The sequence below is a fragment of the Drosophila eugracilis genome, unplaced genomic scaffold (genome assembly GCF_018153835.1).
Source record: "Drosophila eugracilis isolate 14026-0451.02 unplaced genomic scaffold, ASM1815383v1 contig_75, whole genome shotgun sequence".
NCBI lineage: Eukaryota > Metazoa > Arthropoda > Insecta > Diptera > Drosophilidae > Drosophila > Drosophila eugracilis.
Window position 1 is genome coordinate 2,595,759 of NW_024573645.1, and position 23,487 is coordinate 2,619,245.

The following is a 23,487-nucleotide window of genomic DNA, read 5'->3' on the forward strand; positions in this document are numbered from 1 at the left end:
GTCATCCTGTGATACTTTGATTGATTTCCTTTGTTACTCAACTGTAGCGATCGGAATGAAAGCAGTCCTCCTAGGACGTGCGATCTATATATCTTTCCACTTGAGAGATATCCCCAGAGACGGTATGTGATCTAGGCATAATTGGAATAGTAATATTTTTTAGTTCCAAAATCTCATTGTCATATAAAACGTAAAAGATCAAAAGTAGGCAACCATTTATTCAAATGTCACAGATATTTGTTTTGAAAAATAACGGCTACAGCGCCAAAGTTCAAATAACTAGAACACATGGTGGTCACACTGTAAAATATAATTGACAGATTAGAGGTGGTGGTGGACCGTGAGTATTATCGTCACTAGTTACATCTCTAACGCTCAGCTGTTGCGCGCGTTTTTTCTACTCATTTTCTTTACTCTCTTTTTGCCGAAAACTTGTTGTTTACTTAAAGATTTAAACAAAATTCACTAACAAACGGTAAGAATAAACTCTTCTAATTGTAAATGTAATTGTTGCCCATGTGCCTGCAACCTTTGCTTTGCAGGCGATTTTTTGAGCGGTTTGAGCTTGATTCAAATCGTTTAATCGAGCTCGTTTCCGAAGCAACCGCACTATCGAACGCCATCGAACATGTTTTTTGATGTGGTATTTTTGTCCGAACTGCAACAAAAGTTGTTTGTTTGTTGACAGTGGGTTTCAGTTCGACTCAATTTCTCAACGCAACGGTACGCGATCCGAACCGCTCGCGTCATTCGATCGTCGCTTGAAATTCAAATCTAATCCGTTTAAACTAAGAAAAACGCAACAACCAGCTGAAAATACTTCAAAATTTATCAAATTTTCGGAATAGTGTCGTTTGAGAAAATTTTTAATTTCTAAATTTGAAAAGTAAGACAATCAATCGAGATAAACCTATCAAAAGCCACGGAGGAGATCGATTCCTAGTGATTTGGCTCCATCCTCAATGTCTGTGTGCGTCTCCGGAAAGAAAATCACCATTCACCAGTAATATTCGCCCTGCGAGATCTGCACCCAAGGTAAGTGCCCGCCATCTCCACGAGGATTGCCTTTTTTCGGGATTACGGTTGGGAAATTGAAACCCATTGGAACGCCAGATTGTGAGTCTTCACCTGTGAAGGCGGATTTTCCACCTTTCTCTTTCTGTTGACTTGCACTTTTTACATTGCGCCTGACATTGGCAAATTCTTGCCCACGAAAATCGGTTACCTATATGCAAGTGGTGCAACCAACGAATCGATTAGCAAATGCGGAAGTGATTATACCCCAAGTAGGGGTAGTATATCGTTTTTTAAATAGTTTGGTATTGAATAGTATAAAATATACCCTCTACCCTCTACTGACTTCTTATTATTTATTAATTAAGTTTTTTTACTAAGACCTAAATAGTAATAAACTTGGATTTCCAGAGTATACCATAATCTATATCGATATATTTATTCCGTATTACCTTTTGCCTTTAAATATTAATTGTTCTGAAAGAGAAGAAAGGAGGCGGTTTGAGGGGCAAACGTGACCATGAATCAAACAGAAAGAGAGCGCAGTCGCAACAGCAAATGTCACCACCAATTCTTACAATTCCCACAGCTGTCCTCCTGCAACATTCCGCACCCACAACCATACCATATACCATATACCATATGTAGTACATAAACGCTGGAAAGCAGAGAGAAATATATCTATTTATAGGCTGAGTCAGGCAAAATGTTGCCCCATGTCAACGTCGCCTTCGCAGTTGTTGTTGTTATTGTTGCTCTGTTGCTGAGTTTTTAAAGCAAACTCAAAGATAGATTTGTGTCCCGACCATTTTAATTGAGTGCGGAAATGAGCAAACATTTCTTGGAGCCCCCGTCCAGGGACACAAGTGTCGTTTCGTTCTCCCCGATCGACAGCCTGTTTCTCGATTCGAGGCACATTTCGATTATTTATGTGGAAAAAAGGAGAAAAACAAGGAGATGGAGTATGACGCCGCTCCTTTGCGCATGCGTGTCCATGTTAGCAGACGTGCCCATCCTATTTTAAGCACTTTAAAGCCAATAAAACGGGTTCGAGGATACCCTTTCATGTGGCCAGGGTATTTGCTTTTCTCGGGGGTGAGGGAACCTTTTTAAAGAGGATCGAATGTGGAATACAAACAAGAATGTTAGTATGGGTGTCTAGAATTAAGTCTTATTTACTCCCGTGTTCTTCTTCGTGATTCAACACCATCAAAAGATCCCTCTGTAATGTTCACATTTACTTTAATCTATAATATGAGTTCTTTAAGACTAAAAGTCAGTTTCCTTAGAATAATATATGGAATATTACTATTCGTGTATCATAGCACCTAATACTCACCTAAGGGTGTGCTTGTTTCGACGTGTTTTGGCGTATAATTCCCGATCCTTTGCGGTCCGCTGAAGGTTTCCCTGTTGTTGTCGCTGTGCTTAGCTGTCACTCATGCCCTGTCCAACCCCCTTGCACCCGTCAGGATCCAGACCACCCCCTCGCCGGATAACGAACACGACAGAACACGCGCCACACAGCTGACAGGAACCGAAGGACTCAGGATCACGATCCTGATCTCTACCCGATGGCCTCCCGTCCATTGTTAACGCCGACAGCTGCTTATATTATATCGAACCCTGGACGCGGAACACACGAAAATCAGGCAGCTTTGAACAAAAGAGTCGGACGACGCGCAGACCCACTTTGGAGTGGCCACCAGTTGACGCTCGAGATGCGTTAGATCAATTTGCATATAATACAAAAAGAGAAACACTAAAACGGCCGACGATTGTTTAGAGATTCGCAGTGAAAGTCAGCCGAGAGTGTGTGGTTTAATTGCAGCTTTTGTTTTGATAGTCGATTAGCATAGTGCGAGATGTATTTTACTCCAATCGCGGTTTCGCTGATTGTTTTTTTATGTACCTCTTGTTTTATGTATTACTATTTACTGTTTCGCTAACGCAACAACCTGCTTTAAAAAAATTTGGATTAATATATACGATGACGGCGGGAGCGCAAGAAAAGTTCCGTTTTAGTTTCCTGCTCGAAAAAAAAAAAACAGAAAATCGTGATAAGACTATGTCACGAACGCCAACGGTGATTCAAACTGAATGTCTCATTGCAAAAGGGTTTAGGGCTTGGAATGTAGTTAAGCTAAGATAAGAAGCCACTTATATTGATAGCAATAAATTTGCTTAAACGTTGTAAATATATTTTTAAAGAATATAGGTCATTGTGCAACAGAAAAAGTATCTAAAAATAAAATTTAAATTAATCCAGTTGACAGTTAATATCTTTAGGAATACATTATGGTTATAATTTGCGTATTTTTAAAGTTATAAATGACTTCCTCTTTTACCAAATATAATCCATAATGCCATCGTTTGTAACCTTTGCTTGTTTGTCGTCAAAAACTGTTACTTTCTTTTGATTAATGACCACCAATCTATTTTTAACCTTGTAACCATAAAACATACTGATTATAGATTTGCATAGTTTAATATTTCGATGGGAAAGAGGCCCGTCTGTCTGAGATCGTTTGGCTTTTATCGCTTTTTAGGTCTACCTGTTTTACTAATAAATATTCCTAAACCAGTTACTAAGAAACTGACAAAAATAATTATATTTCCCTTTTATTTGGCCTGGCGACCGTCAAACAAGTAATTGCTCTGAAAAGGGAGATAAGATTAAATGTGAAGCGATAACACACATTTGGGAACACAAACAGAAGAGCCGCCAAATAAAAAACAAAGGCTGGCTAACAAAAGCCCCAAATGTTGACCCAAAATAAACAAAGTGAAGAGCAGCCTTTAAATTGTTCCCACTTTCGTATGTCTTCTCTTTTTTTCACTCAGTTTACATATCCGCCAAGTGCAAAGTAACGACTTGCAGGTCCCCACCATATGGAAAATCTGTGAACATGTGTCAGGGGAAAATGAGTTATGGGGCCGTCAAACAAATCCATCAACGTCTGAGAACAACTCGGATAATGTTTTGGTAATGGTAATGGCAATGAGAATCGGAATTGAAATTGAGACTGAATCTGGTTCTGAATAGGCGGCAGCATTTGCATTTTAATTGCATCTTCGAATTGTAGGAAGCGGGCAGCGTTAATTGCCGTTTGGCTTACCAAACAAAAAAAACGCTTTTCAATTGTCGGTAGTTTTCCGGCTGTTTCGGATTTCTTCTTTTGACTGGTCTCCGCATTAATTGGTTCCACTTGCTCGGCGTTTAACTATCAACAGTCATTTCTTCGCCTTAAATCCCCTTTCCCCTATTTTTTTTTCATTATATATATAAATTCCGAGTCGTTGAACCCGCGCTGCAACCAAAAGCACTCGACTCTGCATTTGTGGGGCAGCCCCTCATGAAAAACTTAAAACTAAACTAAATAATTGAAAAAAAAACGAAAAAAAAAATTAAAAACAAAACAAAAACAGACAGAGATGGCAAATAACAGCAAAAGATTGAACAAAACGCTACGAAAAACTTGTTTCGGTTGTGACTTTTGCGCATGCTCAGCGTTTTGCTTGCCAACGCTTTACGGTACAGTGAACTCTGGCCCCGTCACCGTTTCATTTCCCGCTTTCGTTAAAGCAGACCAAAATCATGTTCCTGTGACGTTTGGGCCATAAATTTTACAGCTGCAGCTTCTATTGTTGCAAGTGTAATTGCTTTTCGACTTTTTTCGACCATTTTCCCTCTTTTTTTTGTATTATTTCGGATGGGCCAAGTTGGGTTAGTTAGCCGGGGTAGTGACTCATCAGTGTGCTCCCATTTGGTGGCCACTGGCAGCTGCAAAATCTGCGGCCAAAACAAGTTCAACTGGTTGCCCAGCGATGCAACCAATACAGTCAGGGAAAATCACCTTCTAATATTGGAAATCAATTTTAATGACTCTTCGTTTTGTAACTTTCATTTTCTGTTTTGACTTCTGTATATTGGTTTTTAATAACATCATTAGATAAAGTTAATCATAATGATTATTATTATCACTGCTTATGAGTATAGAGATGGTTTATTGACGAAATTCCGATTAATATGTTAGTACACATTTTGGCGCAGTGCATTCTGAGGCCCCCGCGGTGCACAATCGCGGGTACGAACCTGAACCTGTCGCACCGTTAGTGCGTCCCTCGATCCTCGCGGACCCGTTTCCCGGCTCCTTAAACACGTGAGCCTGTCTTGACTGGTTGAACTTGATATTGATATCGGAGCATGGTCAAGGAACTGACCGGAATGGTGAACGCAACTGGTTTTGGTATCATAGGAGATCAATTCTCGATGGTTAGCACCAGCACGGCGCAAACAATGCCAATCTGGCCAACAATGCTCATTGGATTCCAATGAAATGCTGAAAATGACACAAACCATTTGCTAACGGTACGAGCAGAGCTTCTTTTTCCGAACAACGCTTTTGGCCTCAAATTGCCTCCAGTTCTTCATGGGCTGTAACCCAGGAAAGTGTCGCAATTATTACACAATTTTCGTGGTTCGCTGTCTTGTTTTCGACTTTGCTTTAATTTTCCTTTGTGTGTGAGCCAAAAGCAATTTGAAATGTTTTGGTTTTCCACCGTGGTAGAATGGCACACGAGCTTGGTTTCTTTTTTTTTTCGTTATGAAATAATGGCAATTGTTTCGCTTGCAATAATAATTTTTCGTCTTCTCGTTTTCCTTCTCTTTGTTTCGGGTTATGTTTATACCGGGAAGTAACACAAATATGCTATACCAAAAATCACAAAAAGAAATGGGTCACAGAGTAGAGTGACTTAAATGACAATACGTTAGATAACCAAAATATTTCACAAGCTATAGAAAATCAATTTTGTATACCAACAGCGAGAAAATCCATAAACTTTAATGATTTAAATTGATATAATAAAAAACAAACCATATAGGGTTACGAATCCAAATCTTCTGCCCCAACTTTGCTTCAGTTTCCACCAATTATTTATAATTTTCGTTACCAGTTTCCCCATCTGAATTCAATTGATTTGAAATACTCAGTATCTTTTGGGAGATCATCTTTTCACATCACTCAACGTTTCGCCGCCAGCCAAATTAAATAAACAACGCGGCTGAAAATGTGCTTCTCCCATTAATTATAACCTTTTCCAATTTAAGCCCTATAGGTAAACCCCTTATGGTCAACAGCTTGCCCTTAACCGTAGTGTGCATTTCTTTAACTGTTTTTCATTTTCCCCATTTCTAACGAACATTGCGCAATGCAACAGAATGCATAACAAAGCGCATGCCAAAACAATAGGGTAATAACGAACAACATGATTATTAATTATTCAGTAAAGGCAAAGTAACAACGGTCATTTATTGTGTTTGGTTTGGGTTTTTGGTTTTGGCTTTGGTCATCGCCCGGCGGCTCTTTCGGCCAAACCGGAAGCTGAACCTCGTCACTCGGAACGGTAGAACATTTTTCCATGACACACAGAATTACACGGAGTTTTAAAAGCTCCATTGGTGATGAAAGGGGAAGTTGTGATACAAAATTGTAAATTTAATAAATTAGCGAGGGCTTATGGGTTTAAAAAAAAAAATGTACAAGTAAAATAAAATTATTAATCAGAAAAAAAAAGAGTATACAACTCACAGCTATTTGTCAAGTGTGGGGTTCGAACCCACGCTCTCTTTCGAGAACCAGAGCTTAAATCTGGCGCCTTAGACCGCTCGGCCAACCTGACTGTGCAGGGACGTCGACAAAAGAGCTATACAAGTGAACGGCTGCCTGGCAGACAGTACCATTCTTGATTCTTTTATATGCTAAGTACACAAAGGGGGTGATTTCCGCCTCTTTTATATGTTTATATGCCACTGGTACCCCTTAATTTTAATAATATAAGGGTATTCTTATTAACGAGCTAACATAAATGGTTCATTAAATATTTACTTGATCGTAATTTTGAAATGCTTAGGGAAGAAAAAAATATTCAAAGTGGAATTCTGACATCCTTGACTGAGAATCGAACCTAGGATCTTTGAGGTCCAAAAACAAATCATTTATGCATTTCCAATAAGATGTTTTTTTTAGAATGCCTTGCTGCACTCGAGCAAAAAATCTAACCTCGCCAATTTCCCTCTCATTTCGCTTTGTTTCGTTTGGTTTGCTGGTATTGATCAAGTGATTACAGTACGCGAGATAGGCAAACAATGGACGCCAATTCCTCCCCCTGCCGCAGTTTAGGTGGTACGTCACAGCCCAGTGAACTGCTCTCTCCGTTGCTTTTTAGAAAGCTTCTGCGAAAGCTTTTGTGATGCCGCTATCAGATGCATCTTTACGGAAACAGAATCGCTAATCCGTCTCAGATTCGTTTTGTTGTTCCCATCCTAATCGCTTTGTTTACAAGCATTCGAGGAGCGTAGAAAGCTTGAACCTAACCTAACCCTTGTGCCCCATTCTATGTGGTATAACAGCCCTTGTTGAATGCCTGTCAAGCAGCTGTTGCGTCCATGGGGTATGAATAACTCAATTCGCCAATTGGAGTGAAACATAAGCACCGCGGGATAGCTATAGAATTAGGGATATATATGACAATTATTCATACATTTGCGGTCAGCAATTCTAAATAAAATTGGGATTACTTTAACGATAAAAACGTACATTTTTCTGTCTATTTTTATAATTAACATTTCGTATTGATTCTAATGATTAGAATGCCCCTTTAATTAAAATTCTAAAAACGTAATATTCCGAGAACTACAAGGTTGGCCCCTGCTGTATATGCAGACAAATCCAGAAGTTGTTATTCACGCGCTGCAGCGCCGCGAGGCTTCCTGGTGCAACATCGACCGGCTCCAATGACTCCGCCGCACTTGAGGCAAGTGCCACGGGTGCCATTGTTTGGTCCCGCTCCCAAATTGGGGCACAAACAAATAATAAAAAAAAACATTTTGTACATAAAAAAAGAAAAAGTGCCTGGCACGCAGCTGGAATTATTACTGTGCCACCCACTCGCCGACATCGGTAATTGCGGATTCGGCGCACTTGGAAGTTAACGAAGCCGAATGCCGTATACGATATATACACAGAGAGAGAGACAAACACGATGAGCAGCAACCCCGAGTTACGATGAGGGGCATCCTGCCCAGAATCCGGTCATCCAATCCGCAGTGCATGTCGCGAGTTTGCTGCAATCGTCACGCCACGTGTCGCCCTCTTATAATTCTCAATCGGTTTTTGTATTTTTTCGGGGCGGTTGCCCGAATCGTAGAACTCGGTTACTGGGTGAAAACTGCACGGCAACAGCAGCTGTGGAAACCTCATCATCGTCATCATCATCATCTTCGTAAACAGCAACAATAACAGATACATTGGCCGTTGCATTCAGAGTCAAAAGTTCAGCATCGCAACTGATTTTCCTAGATATTATACATTCAAAAACGCATCTGCTTTCGATCTTCCATGATATTTATCTCTTAATGTAGGTCAGAAATTGCCATAAATTGTGCAATGGCCATAAGCCAAGTGAGAAAATTCAATTAAAAGTGAAAAGCTGTGCATCTCTTGGATAATCCAGCGTGGATGGGCCAAAGTTTGCCAGCCAGTGTGTGGAAAGATTTTAATCGATAGTGAAAAGCGCCAAAGTGAAAATCAATTGTCACTGCAGCATTTGTGGTAGTCGAAAGAAATCAACAAAAAAACTAACCAGTCTCATCCCGAACGGTTTCATAAACAGTCAACCCCCGTCGTGGTGACTCACACGGCACCCTTATTCGTACTCCTCCCTCTTGCCCTTTTTTCGTTTTTGGAGTGCCAAAGACTTCGCCCCAGTGCATTGCACTGCAATTAACCTATTGAGGCTTCTGGTCTGCAGTTGAGCTGCCCCGAAATGGATTTCTATGCCAATAACAATCCGGTGCACTCGGCCAGCACGGGTGAGTTCAATTAACTTGGCTTAATTGCCAAGCAATCTTATCGCCAGACATTATTAAGAGTTGGCAATGGCTTCTCTTTAAGCATTTCATTTGGTGATCTACAAACGATGTTAATTAGGTGTCGTAATAACTGGAAACGTTCGTGTGAAAACCTAATTAAATTGCAGTTAGTGTGATGTACTGATTGTAAATTTAATTAATTTGTAGAAGAGGGTTAAATTAATGTCTTTATTTTGTATATTTTTTGTACTTAGCTCACTTAGTAATTTTAACTTTATGATTATATTGCAAGGTTCAGCTTTGATACTGGTATCTGTATAACCGATAACGTTTTTAATCTACAAGAAAATGCATTCAAAAAATGATTAGGTCTATAAAACAATAACACTTTTTAATATTGCTTAAAAGGTGAAGGATCTTACCTGATATCTGCATATCGGCCAAATTCTTAAGAATATTTATAATCCAGATAGCACGGATAATGCACGCAAAGAAAATGCATTACCAGTTCAATGACTTGCCACTTTTGATTAATTCCAGAACAGACAATGACGAATACCGACTAAAACTTAATGAAAACAAATAGGAAAACTGTGCGCAAGTTTTCCGAAAGCGGAGAAAATTACAATAATAAAACGCTGACACGCAACAATTTGTTTTTTGTTTTGCTTTTGGGCGGAAGAGGGCGAAACCATGAGCAGAGTAAACGATGATATCACACCCAACAACACCCACTCCGTCCAATTTTCGCAAGTAAACATTGTCTGTTCCATTCCTTTCAAGAAAATCACGCAGAGGCGTCAGCTTTGCGGGCTTAGCTACTGGCTAATTGCTATTCGGACCTGGCTTTAGCTTGTGGTTTGAGTTTGGGTTTGGGTTTTAGAACGCGGGTCGTGGGGTCATTGCATGTGCTCGGATTACGTATACGCATGGTAGGCCCTGGCCCAAAACCAAATAAGCCTGTTAGGCTGCAGCAGGTGTCGCCCATTCAGGCTGCACTTCATCATTTAAGGAGCACAAAAGGTTCGGTCGGTCCGGCTTCACATTTCATAAGCTTCTTGAACATGACTTGGCTGTTCTTGGGATCCCTTGCCCCTTCACTCATTTGCCACTGTGTGTTCTTGATTTTTTCCACACCTTTGCTTCTGCTCTTGTCCATTGTCAATGTCGTCTTGAAGTATTTCCTCCACCGCCAAGTCATTTAGTGCTTCCACACTTGGTTGCGTTGTCCGCACTTGGAGAAAATCTTTTTAAGTTTTGTTTAAACTTTAATTTAGGATTTATTTCTTTACGAGTTAACAAAATACCTTTTTAGCTTACCATCTAAATACAAAAATTAAAACTTCGTTCCGAATAATTACTTGCTTTCCCTGTTGAAAGTTTGCATTAAGTAGTTATTTCAAACTGCAAGTGCCAAGAAAATGATGTTCAAAGTCCGGAAAGAACATTTTCCATAGTGTCGCCTTGAGTGGGAAAAAGAGTGGGAATCTGGGGGACTTGGGGCTTGCATTTCCATGCCTAGTCGTCGCCAAGAATGCAACCGGGCCAGTTCTTCTGCCCCCCATAAACGGCCATCAAACGCTGGCTTCTTTTTTTCAGACCTCCAGCTCTCGGTTCCTAGGCAACTCTTTGCTACTTTTTTTTGAGCATGCTCTGTGTGTGCTTGTTTTTTGCGCAATTTGTAATTTATGCCGCCATCTCATGCTTGCAGCAGATTCAAGTGGATCAAACATACATATACACCATATGCGAAAGCAGAAGACTGAAGACCCAGGAGAAGGCGACAACGTGGCCGTGATTGTGGCTGTGTGTCTTGCATATGGAAAAATGGATGAAGAAAAAAAAACCCCTCTATCGCCTTGCCAATCATTATTTTTTGCTCTCTGCATAATCAAGATTATGTTAAATTGTCTGAGTAATTGTTGTTAATTTGCCTGGGCACATTATAATGCGGTTTCAGGCATATGTCTGGGGTTAAGCTCCGCTTTCTTTCTTTCCACAAACTGGGCTAATTATGATGGATACATTGCAGTCCATAAATTGTTAACAACACTTTGATATCAGCATGAGATTGAAGTTTCATTAAGTGCCCACCCTAAGGCTGCATAAACCAAAAAGTTGGGGGAAAAACCCGAGCAACATGACTCATTTTTGTTAACTGCATTAAATATTTCTAGTTCGATAAGACTTGACTTAATTCTCAATTCAATGGGTTTGTCGTGTCCTGAATTAGTTGAATTAAATTAAGGTTCAAACTAAAAGGGATTCATGAGTCAACACGAAATGGATTTCTAAAAAAGCAGAACCATCTACTTCTAATATCTGTATATGTTAGAAACTATTAATATTAATACATAAGACACACAAGACATCTGTTTTAAGCCCAAAGTAAATCTTTCTTTAGCTTTCAAAATGAATCATTCGATTAAGACAGTTATATCAACAGTCATTAGCCAATGAAACTAACTTGAAATGAAATGTCAAGAGTGTTTAAATAGCGAAACAAAAAGAGCCAGACAGTTATTAAAAGATTGTTTACCAAACAAAGCCTCAAATGCACATCTGTTTTTCACACATCTGTCTTTACTAAACGTTTTCTAAATGACAGACATAACTGCAGATCTATAAGAGATACACCCACACTCGAAAACCAGTATCTCAGCATCGGCAGAATCGTAGTCTCTCTATTTGATTCTCACCAGTCAAAGCAAAAAGTCACACAAAGACCAAACTGACTCATTTGGCAAAACAAAATAAGGCTTAACAATCATTTAATAATTTAGCACTTTGCGGCAAATTTATCTTGATGAATGCGGGAGATGATGTGGGGTATACAAACTGAAACTCAAACAGAAAAGCCATTGTGTTTCCCCTACATTTTGTCGCAATAACACACGAACACTACGGATATTGTACATGGTACATGGAAATCTGGATGCACTGCATTGTTGACAAAGATCGGGGAAAAGGGCAGGCACACTATTAACCTAGCGAGAGCTGAATAAATGAATTTCACCTTGACGCGCTCGCTAAAACAATAATAGTCCAACGTCACTGTCTCGCTTACCGAAATCAGATATCGGTCGGGAAAGGTGCCCAGATATAGAGCTCTAGCTCCAAAGCTAGCTGTAAATGAGAGCTTGCGGTTTGGTCATATGAACATACATACATACATTTGCACATACATGCGACTGATGCTAGGTGTTTGGCAAATCGCATAACAAGGTCGTACACCTACGGGAAGATGGATAAGTACATTACACGGCAAATTTGTAGTAGTTATAGCGTCTTTCATAAAAAGCAAATATTGTTATCTACTGGGAGTTATTCAGGTTAAGATAGAAACCATATAGATAGATACATAACATACATACATTTACATAAGGTAAACACTTGTGTTAGCTCTTTCTGAACTGATTAATAAGTCTTTAATAGAAAGTGAAAAAGATTTAAAATATCTTACTTATCATCTGGTCAGTTATTCAGTTTTCATTAATAGTCCGTAATTTGCCAATCAGCAGCACTATTATTCCGACCGTGACTGTTGTTGTGGGGCTTATCAACCGCTTTACACAGACACTACACCCATGAGTCAGAAGGCAGTGCATGACCAAGAAAGGTAACCAGCGAATAGACATAAACGAAAGGCGAAATAAACGGAGACAGACGAAAAACAGAAACTGCCACAGCGACAGCAGTTGGAGAACAATGGTAACCAGGGAGAGGAAGGTACTACCACTACTAATATAGAAAGGCATAGATGCAGAGAGGCAGAGAGAGGGAGAACAGAGAGAGGCCCTCACAGGTAAAATGGCCACAAAACACCGGCTCCGGTAACCCTAATGACTCTAAGAGAGCCACACAGAAAATCTCTCCAGCCGATCGCTCCACTCACTTGTCTTTCCACACTCAACCAGTGAGGAGCGTTCCTGGTCGAATTCTCGGTTCTTGGTTGTCTCAGTGTTGGTAGTACGAGGTAGATAAGATTTTTCGCATTGATATTGCTCCCGCCGCCATACGTTATTACCTGACATAATAAATGTAAAACTAAACTTTTCAACTTTTACTTTATGAAAATCGTTTTTAACTTCGTGATTTGTGTTTTTTTTGCAGTACGTAAAATGTTGGAGGACACCCAACTGGTGTGGGTGCGAGATGCCGCCGAGGGCTACATACAGGGCCGGATCACGGAGATCGGCACCAAGGAGTTCGAGGTTACCCCCACCGATCGGAAGTATCCTAAGCGCACGTGTCATTTCGATGACATTCACTCCTCATGCGAGGGTCCGCAGGATCACGATGATAACTGTGAGTATTATAAATCGAGAACATCAATGTTTTATAGAAATTTTCAAAAATTAAAAAAGATATGACGAAGCTTCCATTCATGGTCTTATCTAGCCGGAAGATTATATAAGACAGGCAAGAATGTGAAAGAATGACCAAAATTGATTTTTGTTAACTTTTAGTGCTTTCAAATTTTCTTTCAAAAAAATCTAACAAGTTAGGAGTTAAAGTTACTCAAACCAAATCGTACAACATTTAAGCATTTCTCCACAGTCCGAGTTTTGTAAACATTTTTAAAAATTTATAGAAATAATTAATCATAAAGTATTATTTTTGTGAGTCAATAAAGCGAAGCCACGCAAAGAGTTCAGTAGGACAAAGATTAAGATATCGAACGTTCGTGATCTTGAATATATATCATAATACGTAAGCATATTTCTGCAGCAGGTAGAGATCTTATCTATCAACTTGATAAGATCGCTTTCACGCAAACGATACCATTTATTTAGAAGAACATTGTTCAGTGAATTAGCTTCAAATTGAGCGAGAGAAACCCCATAGATCTTGCAAAATGCTGTATGTATATCTTAACCCTATTCGTCTTTAGCCTGGAATGAGGCAATCGTTAGCTACGCTTGCTTACCTGACCTCCGAACCCTTCAGTCGGTCGGGTGAAAGTGGTCGGGGGGTTTGGGCCATAAAACCCGTATAATTTCCAGCGTTTTACTAACCCAGTTGATTTTTATATATTTCAGGCGAACTCATGCTGCTCAACGAGGCCACATTTCTGGACAATTTGAAAACACGTTACTACAAAGACAAGATCTACGTGAGTAATTAAACTAAGAACTAGCCGAAAAATGGAACTAACTTAAGCACTTCATTTGCAGACATATGTGGCCAACATATTAATCGCCGTGAATCCGTACCGTGAGATCAAGGAGCTCTACGCACCCGATACCATTAAGAAGTACAATGGCCGTTCTTTGGGTGAACTGCCTCCTCATGTCTTTGCCATTGGTAAGTTCAATTGATTGATAATATGGATATAAGATAATATAACTGATTTGATGATCAAATATTAGCGGATAAAGCCATACGGGATATGCGGGTTTACAAGCTGTCGCAGTCGATCATCGTTTCCGGGGAGTCGGGTGCCGGAAAGACAGAGTCCACTAAATACCTGCTCAAATACCTGTGCTATTCGCACGACAGTGCCGGCCCCATAGAGACCAAGATATTGGATGGTTAGTCTTGTAGTTATAATACTTAAGGAATATCTATTAATTTTAATATCTTTTCATAGCCAATCCCGTGCTAGAGGCCTTTGGAAATGCCAAGACCACTAGGAACAATAACTCCTCTCGTTTCGGCAAGTTCATTGAGGTGCACTACGATGCCAAGTGCCAGGTGGTCGGGGGTTACATATCGCACTACCTGCTGGAGAAGAGTCGCATCTGCACGCAGAGCGCCGAGGAGCGAAACTATCATGTTTTCTACATGCTCCTAGCTGGAGCCCCGCAGCAGCTGCGGGACAAACTGAGTTTGGGAAAGCCAGATGATTATAGAGTAAGTCTTGGGATCCTTAAGTTTTACTCCTTCTAATTGATTTTATCTTTTTTGGCAGTACCTTTCCGGTTGCACGCAGTACTTTGCCAACGCCAAGACGGAACAGCTAATACCGGGCTCACAGAAGTCCAAGAATCACCAGCAGAAGGGACCGCTCAAGGATCCGATAATCGATGATTATCAGCACTTCCATAACCTGGACAAGGCTTTGGGTCGTCTGGGTTTGTCGGATGCAGAGAAGCTGGGAATCTATTCATTGGTGGCAGCTGTGCTCCACCTGGGCAACATTGCCTTCGAGGAGATACCCGACGATGTGCGTGGTGGCTGTCAGGTGTCGGAGGCATCTGAGCAATCCTTGACCATCACCAGTGGATTGCTGGGTGTGGATCAAACAGAGCTGCGTACTGCTCTGGTTTCCCGAGTGATGCAGAGCAAGGGAGGTGGCTTCAAGGGCACGGTTATCATGTAAGGATCTTGATGGAGGGGATCTATGGTAATCCTTATATGACCAATCACTCCATACTTGCAGGGTTCCTCTAAAGATCTACGAGGCAAGCAATGCTCGGGATGCTTTGGCCAAGGCCATCTACAGCCGCCTCTTCGATCGCATCGTGGGTCTTATCAACCAGAGCATTCCCTTCCAGGCCTCGAACTTCTATATTGGTGTGCTCGATATTGCTGGCTTTGAGTACTTCACGGTGAACTCCTTTGAGCAGTTCTGCATCAATTACTGCAATGAGAAGCTGCAGAAGTTCTTCAACGATAACATATTGAAGAACGAGCAGGAGTTGTACAAGCGGGAAGGACTCAACGTGCCGGAGATCACGTTTACGGACAACCAGGACATCATCGAACTGATTGAAGCCAAGTCGAATGGCATCTTCACGCTGCTCGACGAGGAGTCCAAGCTGCCCAAGCCCTCGTACTCGCACTTCACCGCCGAGGTGCACAAGTCCTGGGCAAATCATTACCGTCTAGGACTGCCAAGATCCTCTCGTCTGAAGGCCCACCGCACTCTGCGGGATGAGGAGGGCTTCCTGGTGCGCCACTTTGCCGGAGCCGTGTGCTACAACACGGAGCAATTCATCGAGAAGAACAACGACGCCCTGCACGCATCGTTGGAGGGTTTGGTACAGGAGTGCGACAATCCCTTGTTGCAGACTTTGTTCCCCTCGGGCAGCAGCACATCAATCCGCGGCAAGCTCAACTTCATATCTGTGGGCTCCAAATTCAAAACACAGCTGGGCGAGCTGATGGAGAAATTAGAGCAGAATGTAAGTGTTATTAACTACTTTTCGGATGAAACCATACCCTAATGAATGTTCCTTTTTAGGGCACCAACTTTATCCGCTGCATCAAGCCCAACAGCAAGATGATTGACCGTCAATTTGAGGGCAGCCTGGCGCTGGCCCAACTAAAGTGTTCGGGCACTATTTCCGTGCTGGAGCTCATGGAGCACGGCTATCCATCGCGTGTTCTTTTTGCGGATCTTTACAGCATGTACAAGTCGGTGTTGCCGCCAGAATTGGTTTCACTGCCGGCTCGCACATTCTGCGAAGCCATGTTCCAGTCGCTCAATCTGAGCGCCAAGGACTTCAAGTTCGGTATCACTAAAGTCTTCTTCCGACCAGGAAAATTTGTGGAGTTTGACCGTATCATGCGCTCTGATCCGGAGAACATGCTGGCCATAGTGGCTAAGGTCAAGAAGTGGCTGATTCGATCTCGTTGGGTCAAGTCCGCACTGGGAGCGCTGTGCGTAATCAAACGTGAGTGTTGTCTTTTAATCCATATTATATGGATATATTATAATCCTAATTTATCTCATTTAGTGCGCAATCGCATCATCTATCGTAACAAGTGTGTCCTGATAGCCCAGCGCATTGCCCGTGGCTTCCTGGCCCGCAAGCAGCATCGCCCACGTTACCAGGGAATTGGAAAGATCAATAAGATCCGAACAAATACGCTCAAGACAATCGAAATAGCCAGTGGGCTGAAAATGGGACGGGATGAGATCGTCAGTGGGGTGAATGATATTTACAGGCAGATCGATGATGCCATCAAGAAGATCAAGGTGAGATATAGTGACTTCAACTCCATTCGTTTACTGATCCTTAAATCCACACATAGATGAATCCCCGCATCACTCAACGCGAAATGGATTCCATGTACACCGTGGTCATGGCCAATATGAACAAGCTCACCGTGGATCTGAACACCAAACTAAAGGAGCAACAGCAGGCCGAGGAGCAAGAGCGTTTGCGGAAGATCCAAGAGGCCCTGGAGGCCGAGCGGGCTGCCAAGGAGGCGGAGGAGCAGCGTCAGCGCGAGGAAATCGAGAACAAGCGACTGTGAGTATTAGTTTAATTGAGATTTTAACTCCTAACTAATCTTCAATTTAATTTACAGCAAGGCCGAGATGGAAACCCGCCGCAAGGCTGCCGAAGCCCAACGACTGCGCCAGGAGGAGGAGGATCGTCGCGCCGCTCTGGTGCTGCAGGAGCAGTTGGAGAAGGAGGCCAAGGACGATGCCAAGTACCGACAGCAACTCGAACAGGAACGCCGCGATCATGAGTTGGCCCTGCGTTTGGCCAACGAGTCTAACGGTCAGGTGGAGGACAGTCCGCCAGTCATCCGCAAGTATGTAATCATATAGTCCAAAAATAATGGGGCAAAAACTAATTTTGAGAGTTAAAATGGGGTTTTGTAATGTTTTATTGATCTTTAAATGGGTTTTCTGAACTATTTTGGAACTTAAACAAAATTAATAGTGATATATCTTTTTGATTAAACAATAGAAAAGAATATAATATTGTACATATAATTATAAATACTCTTATATAAATATTATATATAACTCACAAACTTTTTCCTTTCCCCTTACACGGAATCCACTCCACACTATCCCCAACGAATATACACCACCACCCAAAACACAATCCAATCCAACGAACACAACACAGTGGTGTCAATGACGCGTCTCCCATGGGTTCCAACAAACTGATCAGGTATAGCACGCTTTATGAATTACCTATGTCTCCAACTCTTGTAAATTTTGTCAATCTTTTCTTGCTTTCCCAAAAACACTAATTGGACTATGATTCACCTAAAAAAAAAACAAAAAAAAAACTTTACTTCTTTAACTTCTTTACTTTCTGTATATTTTTGAAAAAGTTTTTCACAAGTTGTGTCAAATATTGCTTCGCGGTACTTGAATAAGTGAGTTGGTGCTGGTTTTGAAATCATTTCATACTAACTAAATTACTAACACCCAAAGTAATGAGCTCATGCCCACTAATCGAAAGCATCTGTAATATAATACTACTACTACTTTTACTATTAGAAAAATCCCATTGGCTTTTAGTTGTTGACTTTCTTCGATTCTTTTGTATCCTGTCACTATGAACATTTGATGCCATCAATGACTCACTTTTTTTGCTTGCGCTGATGTCTATGTTTCCCATTTTGTTAAAATTATCCTAATTAATGTTACTATCTTCGTGGCAGATCGGAAAATGTTCGGGCTCAACAACAGGCCCTGGGCAAGCAGAAGTACGACTTGTCCAAATGGAAGTATTCGGAGCTGCGTGATGCTATCAACACGTCCTGTGATATTGAACTGCTGGAGGTGAGTCTTGGGAGAATAAATGATCATTTATTTTCATTATACGAAACCATCTGTATTTCTTATAGGCCTGCCGCCAGGAGTTCCATCGCCGCTTAAAGGTGTACCATGCCTGGAAGGCAAAGAACCGTAAGCGCACCACCATGGATGAAAACGAGCGTGCCCCACGCAGCGTCATGGAAGCTGGTAACTAACTATAACATTGACCAATATTAAATCTTTAAATATACACCTCCTTCCCATCGCAGCTTTCAAGCAGCCTCCCCTGGTTCAGCCAATCCAGGAGATTGTGACGGCTCAGCATCGCTACTTCCGGATTCCCTTCATGCGAGCCAATGCTCCGGACAACAGTGAGTGTCATTCTCCAGAGAATATAATATGTAATATAAATGTTATAATTTGAACTGTTACAGCCAAACGCGGCCTGTGGTATGCCCACTTTGATGGCCAATGGATCGCTCGCCAGATGGAACTGCATGCAGATAAGCCACCGATTCTGCTGGTGGCTGGAACGGACGACATGCAGATGTGCGAACTGAGCCTGGAAGAGACGGGTCTGACACGCAAACGAGGTGCTGAGATCCTGGAGCACGAGTTTAATCGCGAGTGGGAACGTAACGGGGGCAAGGCCTACAAGAATCTGGGCGCAAAGCCGAATGGACCAACTGCCCCCATGCAGATACAACAGTAGACCCCCAAAAAACGAACAGGCACTGCATTAATCAAACACGATGCCGTTACGGTGGTCAACAGGTCAAAATTAGTAACTAATGAAATTTCAAAATAAGTTTTTTGCCAGTCAAATTTTACAGAAAGAGCGACCACGTCCATTAAACCTTTTTTAGTAAATATAACTATATTCTACTATACATGTCGAGCTTTTAATTTTGATTTTGATCCCATGTTTCTTTAACCGCTCATTTTGTGCGCCCGGACTGTTGAGGGGGCCTTATACATTTAGCTATATGAAAATATATAACTCTGATTAAGTGAATCTTATGATGTAAAAGGAAACGGCAAGTTGTATTTAGTATTTAACGAAGTACTATTTAAATTGTGTATTTAGTTCACTGCGATGTATTTACATAATTGAATATATATATTTTACAGTATTTTAAAAATAAATATTTGAAGTACATAAATGGTTATTTTGGTTTTTAAAGTGTAAAATATAACAACGCAAGGTGGGTGTGAGCAACGTAACGAACAAACTAAAAAAAAAGGTAGAGAGATTTTTTAATATTTTAACACAAACTGCGCTAAAAGTTTTGTACATAACGGTTTCTGTTAATTTAAATTTATCGGTAAAGCAGTGCAGCTTAGACGCAGTGTGACCGACATACGCAGATTCCATTAGGGTGACCATTTCCTTCAGCAACTAGCCGGAATGCGATATTTATATAAATATACGGTCACTATAAATTCCCGGTCCGAAGTAAATTTGTATTTTATTTCATTTGCCTGTTTTAAAAGCCAACCCGGGACCTAAACTTGATCCATTCAGTATGCCTACCATTGGAGTTAAACGGGATCTGCTGTTCGAGGCCCTCGGCAAGACATATAGTGAGTTTCAGGAGTCCACGTGTAATCACGTTTTCATCGAGTGTGGAGTACACTAATGTTTACCCCTTTACCGCAGCCGATGACGAATTCCAGGAGCTGTGTTTTGCATTCGGGTTGGAGCTAGATGAAGTGGTAGGTGATCTTAAACAAAACTGATTAAAAACATAGTTAAACCAGTTAAATTATCTACCTAGACCACGGAGAAGCAGATGTTGACCAAGGAACAGGGCGATGTGGCAGCGGCGGCGAATGCCAGCGAAGAGATAATCTACAGAATAGATATACCCGCCAACCGATACGATCTGCTTTGCCTGGAAGGTCTGGTTACGGGTCTATTGGTGTTCCAGGGCAAGTGAGTTTTGAAATGCCGGAGTCTTATCAAGAAAACCCAATGAATGGTATCCTTTGCAGACTAAAACCTCCCAAGTTTCAGTTTGTGGAGCCAGTCAAGAGACAAGTGCTGAAGATTGACCCTTCGACGGTGCAGATCCGTCCGTATGCTGTAGCCGCTGTGCTCCGCAACGTAACTTTTACGCAAGCTTCCTACAATAGCTTTATCGATCTCCAGGACAAGCTACACCAAAACATTTGCCGCAAGCGCACCCTGGTGGCTATTGGAACGCACGATCTGGACACTTTGCAAGGTCCTTTCAGCTACGAAGCTCTAACGCCGGAACAGATTAAATTCAAGCCTCTTAACCAAACCAAGGAGATGACTGGGGCCGAGCTAATGAACTTCTACGCCACTCATGCCCAGCTAAAGCAATATTTGCCCATCATTCGGGACTCTCCGGTTTATCCCGTAATCTACGATGCCAACCGTGTTGTCCTGTCGCTGCCGCCCATTATTAACGGCGATCATTCCAAGATCTCGCTGAAGACCAAAAACGTGTTCATTGAGTGCACGGCAACTGATCGAACAAAGGCTAAGGTGGTGCTGGACACCATTGTCTGCCTCTTCTCCGAGCACTGCGCTCAGAAGTTTACCGTTGAGCCGTGCGATGTGGTGCAGCCTGATGGCAACGTGCTCTCCTATCCGGAGTTGGAGGTGCGTGAGGAGCGGATCTCGGTGAAGCGTGCCAATGCCTACATTGGTATCGATGAGCCAGCGGAAAAGTTGGCCGATATGCTGACGCGTATGTATCTGGAGGCCAAGGTGGATGGCGATTCGCTTGTAGTGAAGATTCCTCCTACGAGGCACGATGTGATCCACGCCTGTGACATCTACGAGGATGTAGCTATTGCCTATGGCTATAATAACATTAAAAAATCCTTGCCGGCTTTCATGCAGATAGCCAAGCAATTCCCACTCAACAAGCTGACCGAACAACTGCGTGAACAGGTGGCCCAGGCGGGATTCACCGAGGCGCTAACCTTTACTCTCTGCTCTCGGGATGATATTGGTCGCAAGTTGAACAAGAACATTGAAGACCTGCCGGCTGTGCATATCGGCAATCCCAAGACGTTGGAATTCCAGGTGGTACGAACGACATTGTTGCCGGGTCTCCTCAAGACTCTGGTGGCCAATCGTAAGATGCCCCTGCCACTGAAACTCTTCGAAATCAGCGACGTCGTGGTGGCGGATAAGAACACGGAAGTTGGAGCCCGTAATGAACGAAGGGTGTGTGCCGTTAACTGCAACAAGACTGCTGGTTTTGAGGTGGTTCATGGTCTCCTAGATCGCGTGATGCAACTGCTCTCTGTGCCCTGGAAGACGGCCAACATGACCAAAGGATATTACCTCCAAGCAGCTGAGGGTAAGAATCCTTTCCAGAAATTTTTGAGATTAGAAGTCACCAATGCTTTGTCTTTACAGATCCCAGTTATTTCCCTGGTCGCTGCGCTAATGTCATGTACGACAACGTGGTCATTGGAAAGATTGGTGTCCTGCATCCAACAGTGCTGCAAGCCTTCGAACTTACCACGCCCTGCTCAGTGGTTGAGTTCACCATTGAGCCTTTCGTCTAACAGATTTAAACAATCAATAAAATGTTTAACATTTTCTAAAGGTTCACAAATAAATTATCACAAATAATTTTAATAAAAACTGATTGAGACTTTAATTGTATATTTCCCAATTCATTTGACCACAATTTCCCAAACTAATAGATTTTTTGTAATTTTTTATTTATGCTGTTTAATGTTCTCTTTTATATTTTCCTTCAATACAATAATAATAATTATAAGAGTAATAATAATCCGTAGTATACTCATATAGTATGTGTGTATTTAATATATGTAGTTTTTTTGTTTTTCTGGTTTGCTTTTTGTTTTTATACTTTTCATATTTGAAGTATATTTATATTAATTTTTAAATTAATAAATCTATGTGAATTCAATTTCTTTCGCTTGAAAAAAATTCTACATTTATTCAGTATGCTTTTTGTTTTTATCATTTCATCGTTTTGTTTTTGCGGTTTTCTCAATCAAGGATCATCTCAATCATCATCTCATAACGGCTGTGTATGTCCTCAGCTATTCGGTTGTATATAATTTGTTTTATCAACAAAAAACGCTTGTTGTTTTCGAATAAAGATCCTGTCGGGCATATAGGTGTGTGTGTGTTTGTATGTGGTATATATAGATTTCTCGTAATTTGTTGTATCAAATAACTTAAACGAACATCTCATCTCATTACATTATTTGCTTGCAGCTAAAACATTGAAAAATAGAAAAAAAGTAGTTTCATGCTCACTTATGTATATTATCATTTATTTCGTATTTTCATATTCATCATTATATTGTGTAATCTGGGTTTTGTGTGGTTATGCGTGGGTTTGCTCATTTAACGGTTCTCTAAGCATTTTATATCTCAAGCATCTTTTTTCTCTAGAATTTTACAAAGCAATTGCTTGACTCGAGACCCACAAACTTTGACCTTTTGTCCGGGTTCCGTTTCCGATTTCCGGATTTCACTCGTGCATATTGGTAGTGCGACAGACTGACCAATAGATCAGGCAAGAGAAGGGGTTTATCATCAAGTGTTTTTACACATGTTTGTTTAGTTTAGTTTTCTTCGAAATAAAAATTTATGTATCTCATATATGCTATTCGCTAGAATATAGGTAGGTATATATTTTATGTACGTCTATGAGCAGTGTCGGAAAAGCATCAAAGATGGCAAGCAAGCGCCGCTTCGTCGTCTCGTCATCTTCATCATTATCATCGTCATATATCGTGGTTTAGTTCTCGTAAATGGAATATTAAAACGTTACTCGACCATTAATTTGTTGATGTTTTTACTTAGTTATTTAAGCAATTTCAATTTCTACTAGCTACATTTTTTCGGGGTACCGACCAAGGGTTTGTTTTTTCTTATCGTTTCATTTAATTTCATTTCTGACCAAAGGGCAGACCAAACTCTGTAGCTCGGTTGTATCGTTCAAGTTTGTTTGGTATCTTTCCCAGACATATCGTTAAGTAAGGGAGTATTAGTTAATGGTATGTATATGTTGTAAGTTAAATTAAGTAATTTTTTGTCGGTTGTGGTGTGTAGTTGTTTCATTTCAATTTATAGCGAATGCATGCGTTTTCATAGCTTTGTTCTAGTTTCCCG

General features: G+C 41.2%; 2 protein-coding genes and 1 non-coding gene across 6 annotated transcripts; 2 read left to right on the forward strand and 1 right to left on the reverse strand.

Annotated features, from left to right (window-relative positions):
• Nucleotides 1-680: 680 nt before the first annotated feature.
• LOC108116665 (myosin heavy chain 95F) lies at nucleotides 681-19,510 on the forward strand. 4 transcript variants are annotated; one of them, XM_017228658.2, is made up of 18 exons: nucleotides 681-1,035; nucleotides 13,004-13,198; nucleotides 13,933-14,006; nucleotides 14,068-14,197; nucleotides 14,263-14,424; nucleotides 14,484-14,746; nucleotides 14,805-15,211; nucleotides 15,276-16,020; nucleotides 16,080-16,512; nucleotides 16,576-16,817; nucleotides 16,874-17,094; nucleotides 17,153-17,383; nucleotides 17,707-17,751; nucleotides 17,918-17,962; nucleotides 18,251-18,371; nucleotides 18,437-18,554; nucleotides 18,617-18,718; nucleotides 18,782-19,510. In XM_017228658.2, exons 2-18 carry the CDS (start codon nucleotides 13,012-13,014, stop codon nucleotides 19,057-19,059), a joined length of 3,804 nt encoding a protein of 1,267 aa, XP_017084147.2. In that variant the 5' UTR covers nucleotides 681-1,035; nucleotides 13,004-13,011; the 3' UTR covers nucleotides 19,060-19,510. The 4 variants fall into 4 exon arrangements, with proteins under 4 accessions (XP_017084147.2, XP_017084145.2, XP_017084146.2 ...); XM_017228656.2 differs by lacking the exon at nucleotides 681-1,035 and adding an exon at nucleotides 8,297-8,890; XM_017228659.2 differs by lacking the exon at nucleotides 681-1,035 and adding an exon at nucleotides 12,782-12,866.
• On the reverse strand, nucleotides 6,616-6,699 carry Trnal-uaa. The gene has a single exon. It is a non-coding gene; the product is annotated as a tRNA-Leu (tRNA).
• A 236-nt stretch (nucleotides 19,511-19,746) lies between the features above and the next one.
• LOC108116587 (phenylalanine--tRNA ligase beta subunit) lies at nucleotides 19,747-21,978 on the forward strand. Its single transcript, XM_017228531.1, has 5 exons — nucleotides 19,747-19,931; nucleotides 20,008-20,063; nucleotides 20,126-20,283; nucleotides 20,343-21,688; nucleotides 21,748-21,978. Exons 1-5 carry the CDS (start codon nucleotides 19,874-19,876, stop codon nucleotides 21,897-21,899), a joined length of 1,770 nt encoding a protein of 589 aa, XP_017084020.1. The 5' UTR covers nucleotides 19,747-19,873; the 3' UTR covers nucleotides 21,900-21,978.
• The last annotated feature ends 1,509 nt before the right edge of the window (nucleotides 21,979-23,487 follow it).

Bases quoted from the DNA above. Each gene is read 5' to 3' on its own strand.
- LOC108116665 (XM_017228656.2), top strand. From the start codon at position 8,845: ATGGATTTCTATGCCAATAACAATCCGGTGCACTCGGCCAGCACGG. The intron at 16,021-16,079 runs GTAAGTGTTATT...GTTCCTTTTTAG, and splicing joins TGGAGAAATTAGAGCAGAAT to GGCACCAACTTTATCCGCTG. The intron at 17,963-18,250 runs GTGAGTTGGTGC...TCTTCGTGGCAG, and splicing joins GCTTCGCGGTACTTGAATAA to ATCGGAAAATGTTCGGGCTC.
- LOC108116587 (XM_017228531.1), top strand. From the start codon at position 19,874: ATGCCTACCATTGGAGTTAAACGGGATCTGCTGTTCGAGGCCCTCGGC. The intron at 20,064-20,125 runs GTAGGTGATCTT...TTATCTACCTAG, and splicing joins GGTTGGAGCTAGATGAAGTG to ACCACGGAGAAGCAGATGTT. The intron at 20,284-20,342 runs GTGAGTTTTGAA...TATCCTTTGCAG, and splicing joins CTATTGGTGTTCCAGGGCAA to ACTAAAACCTCCCAAGTTTC.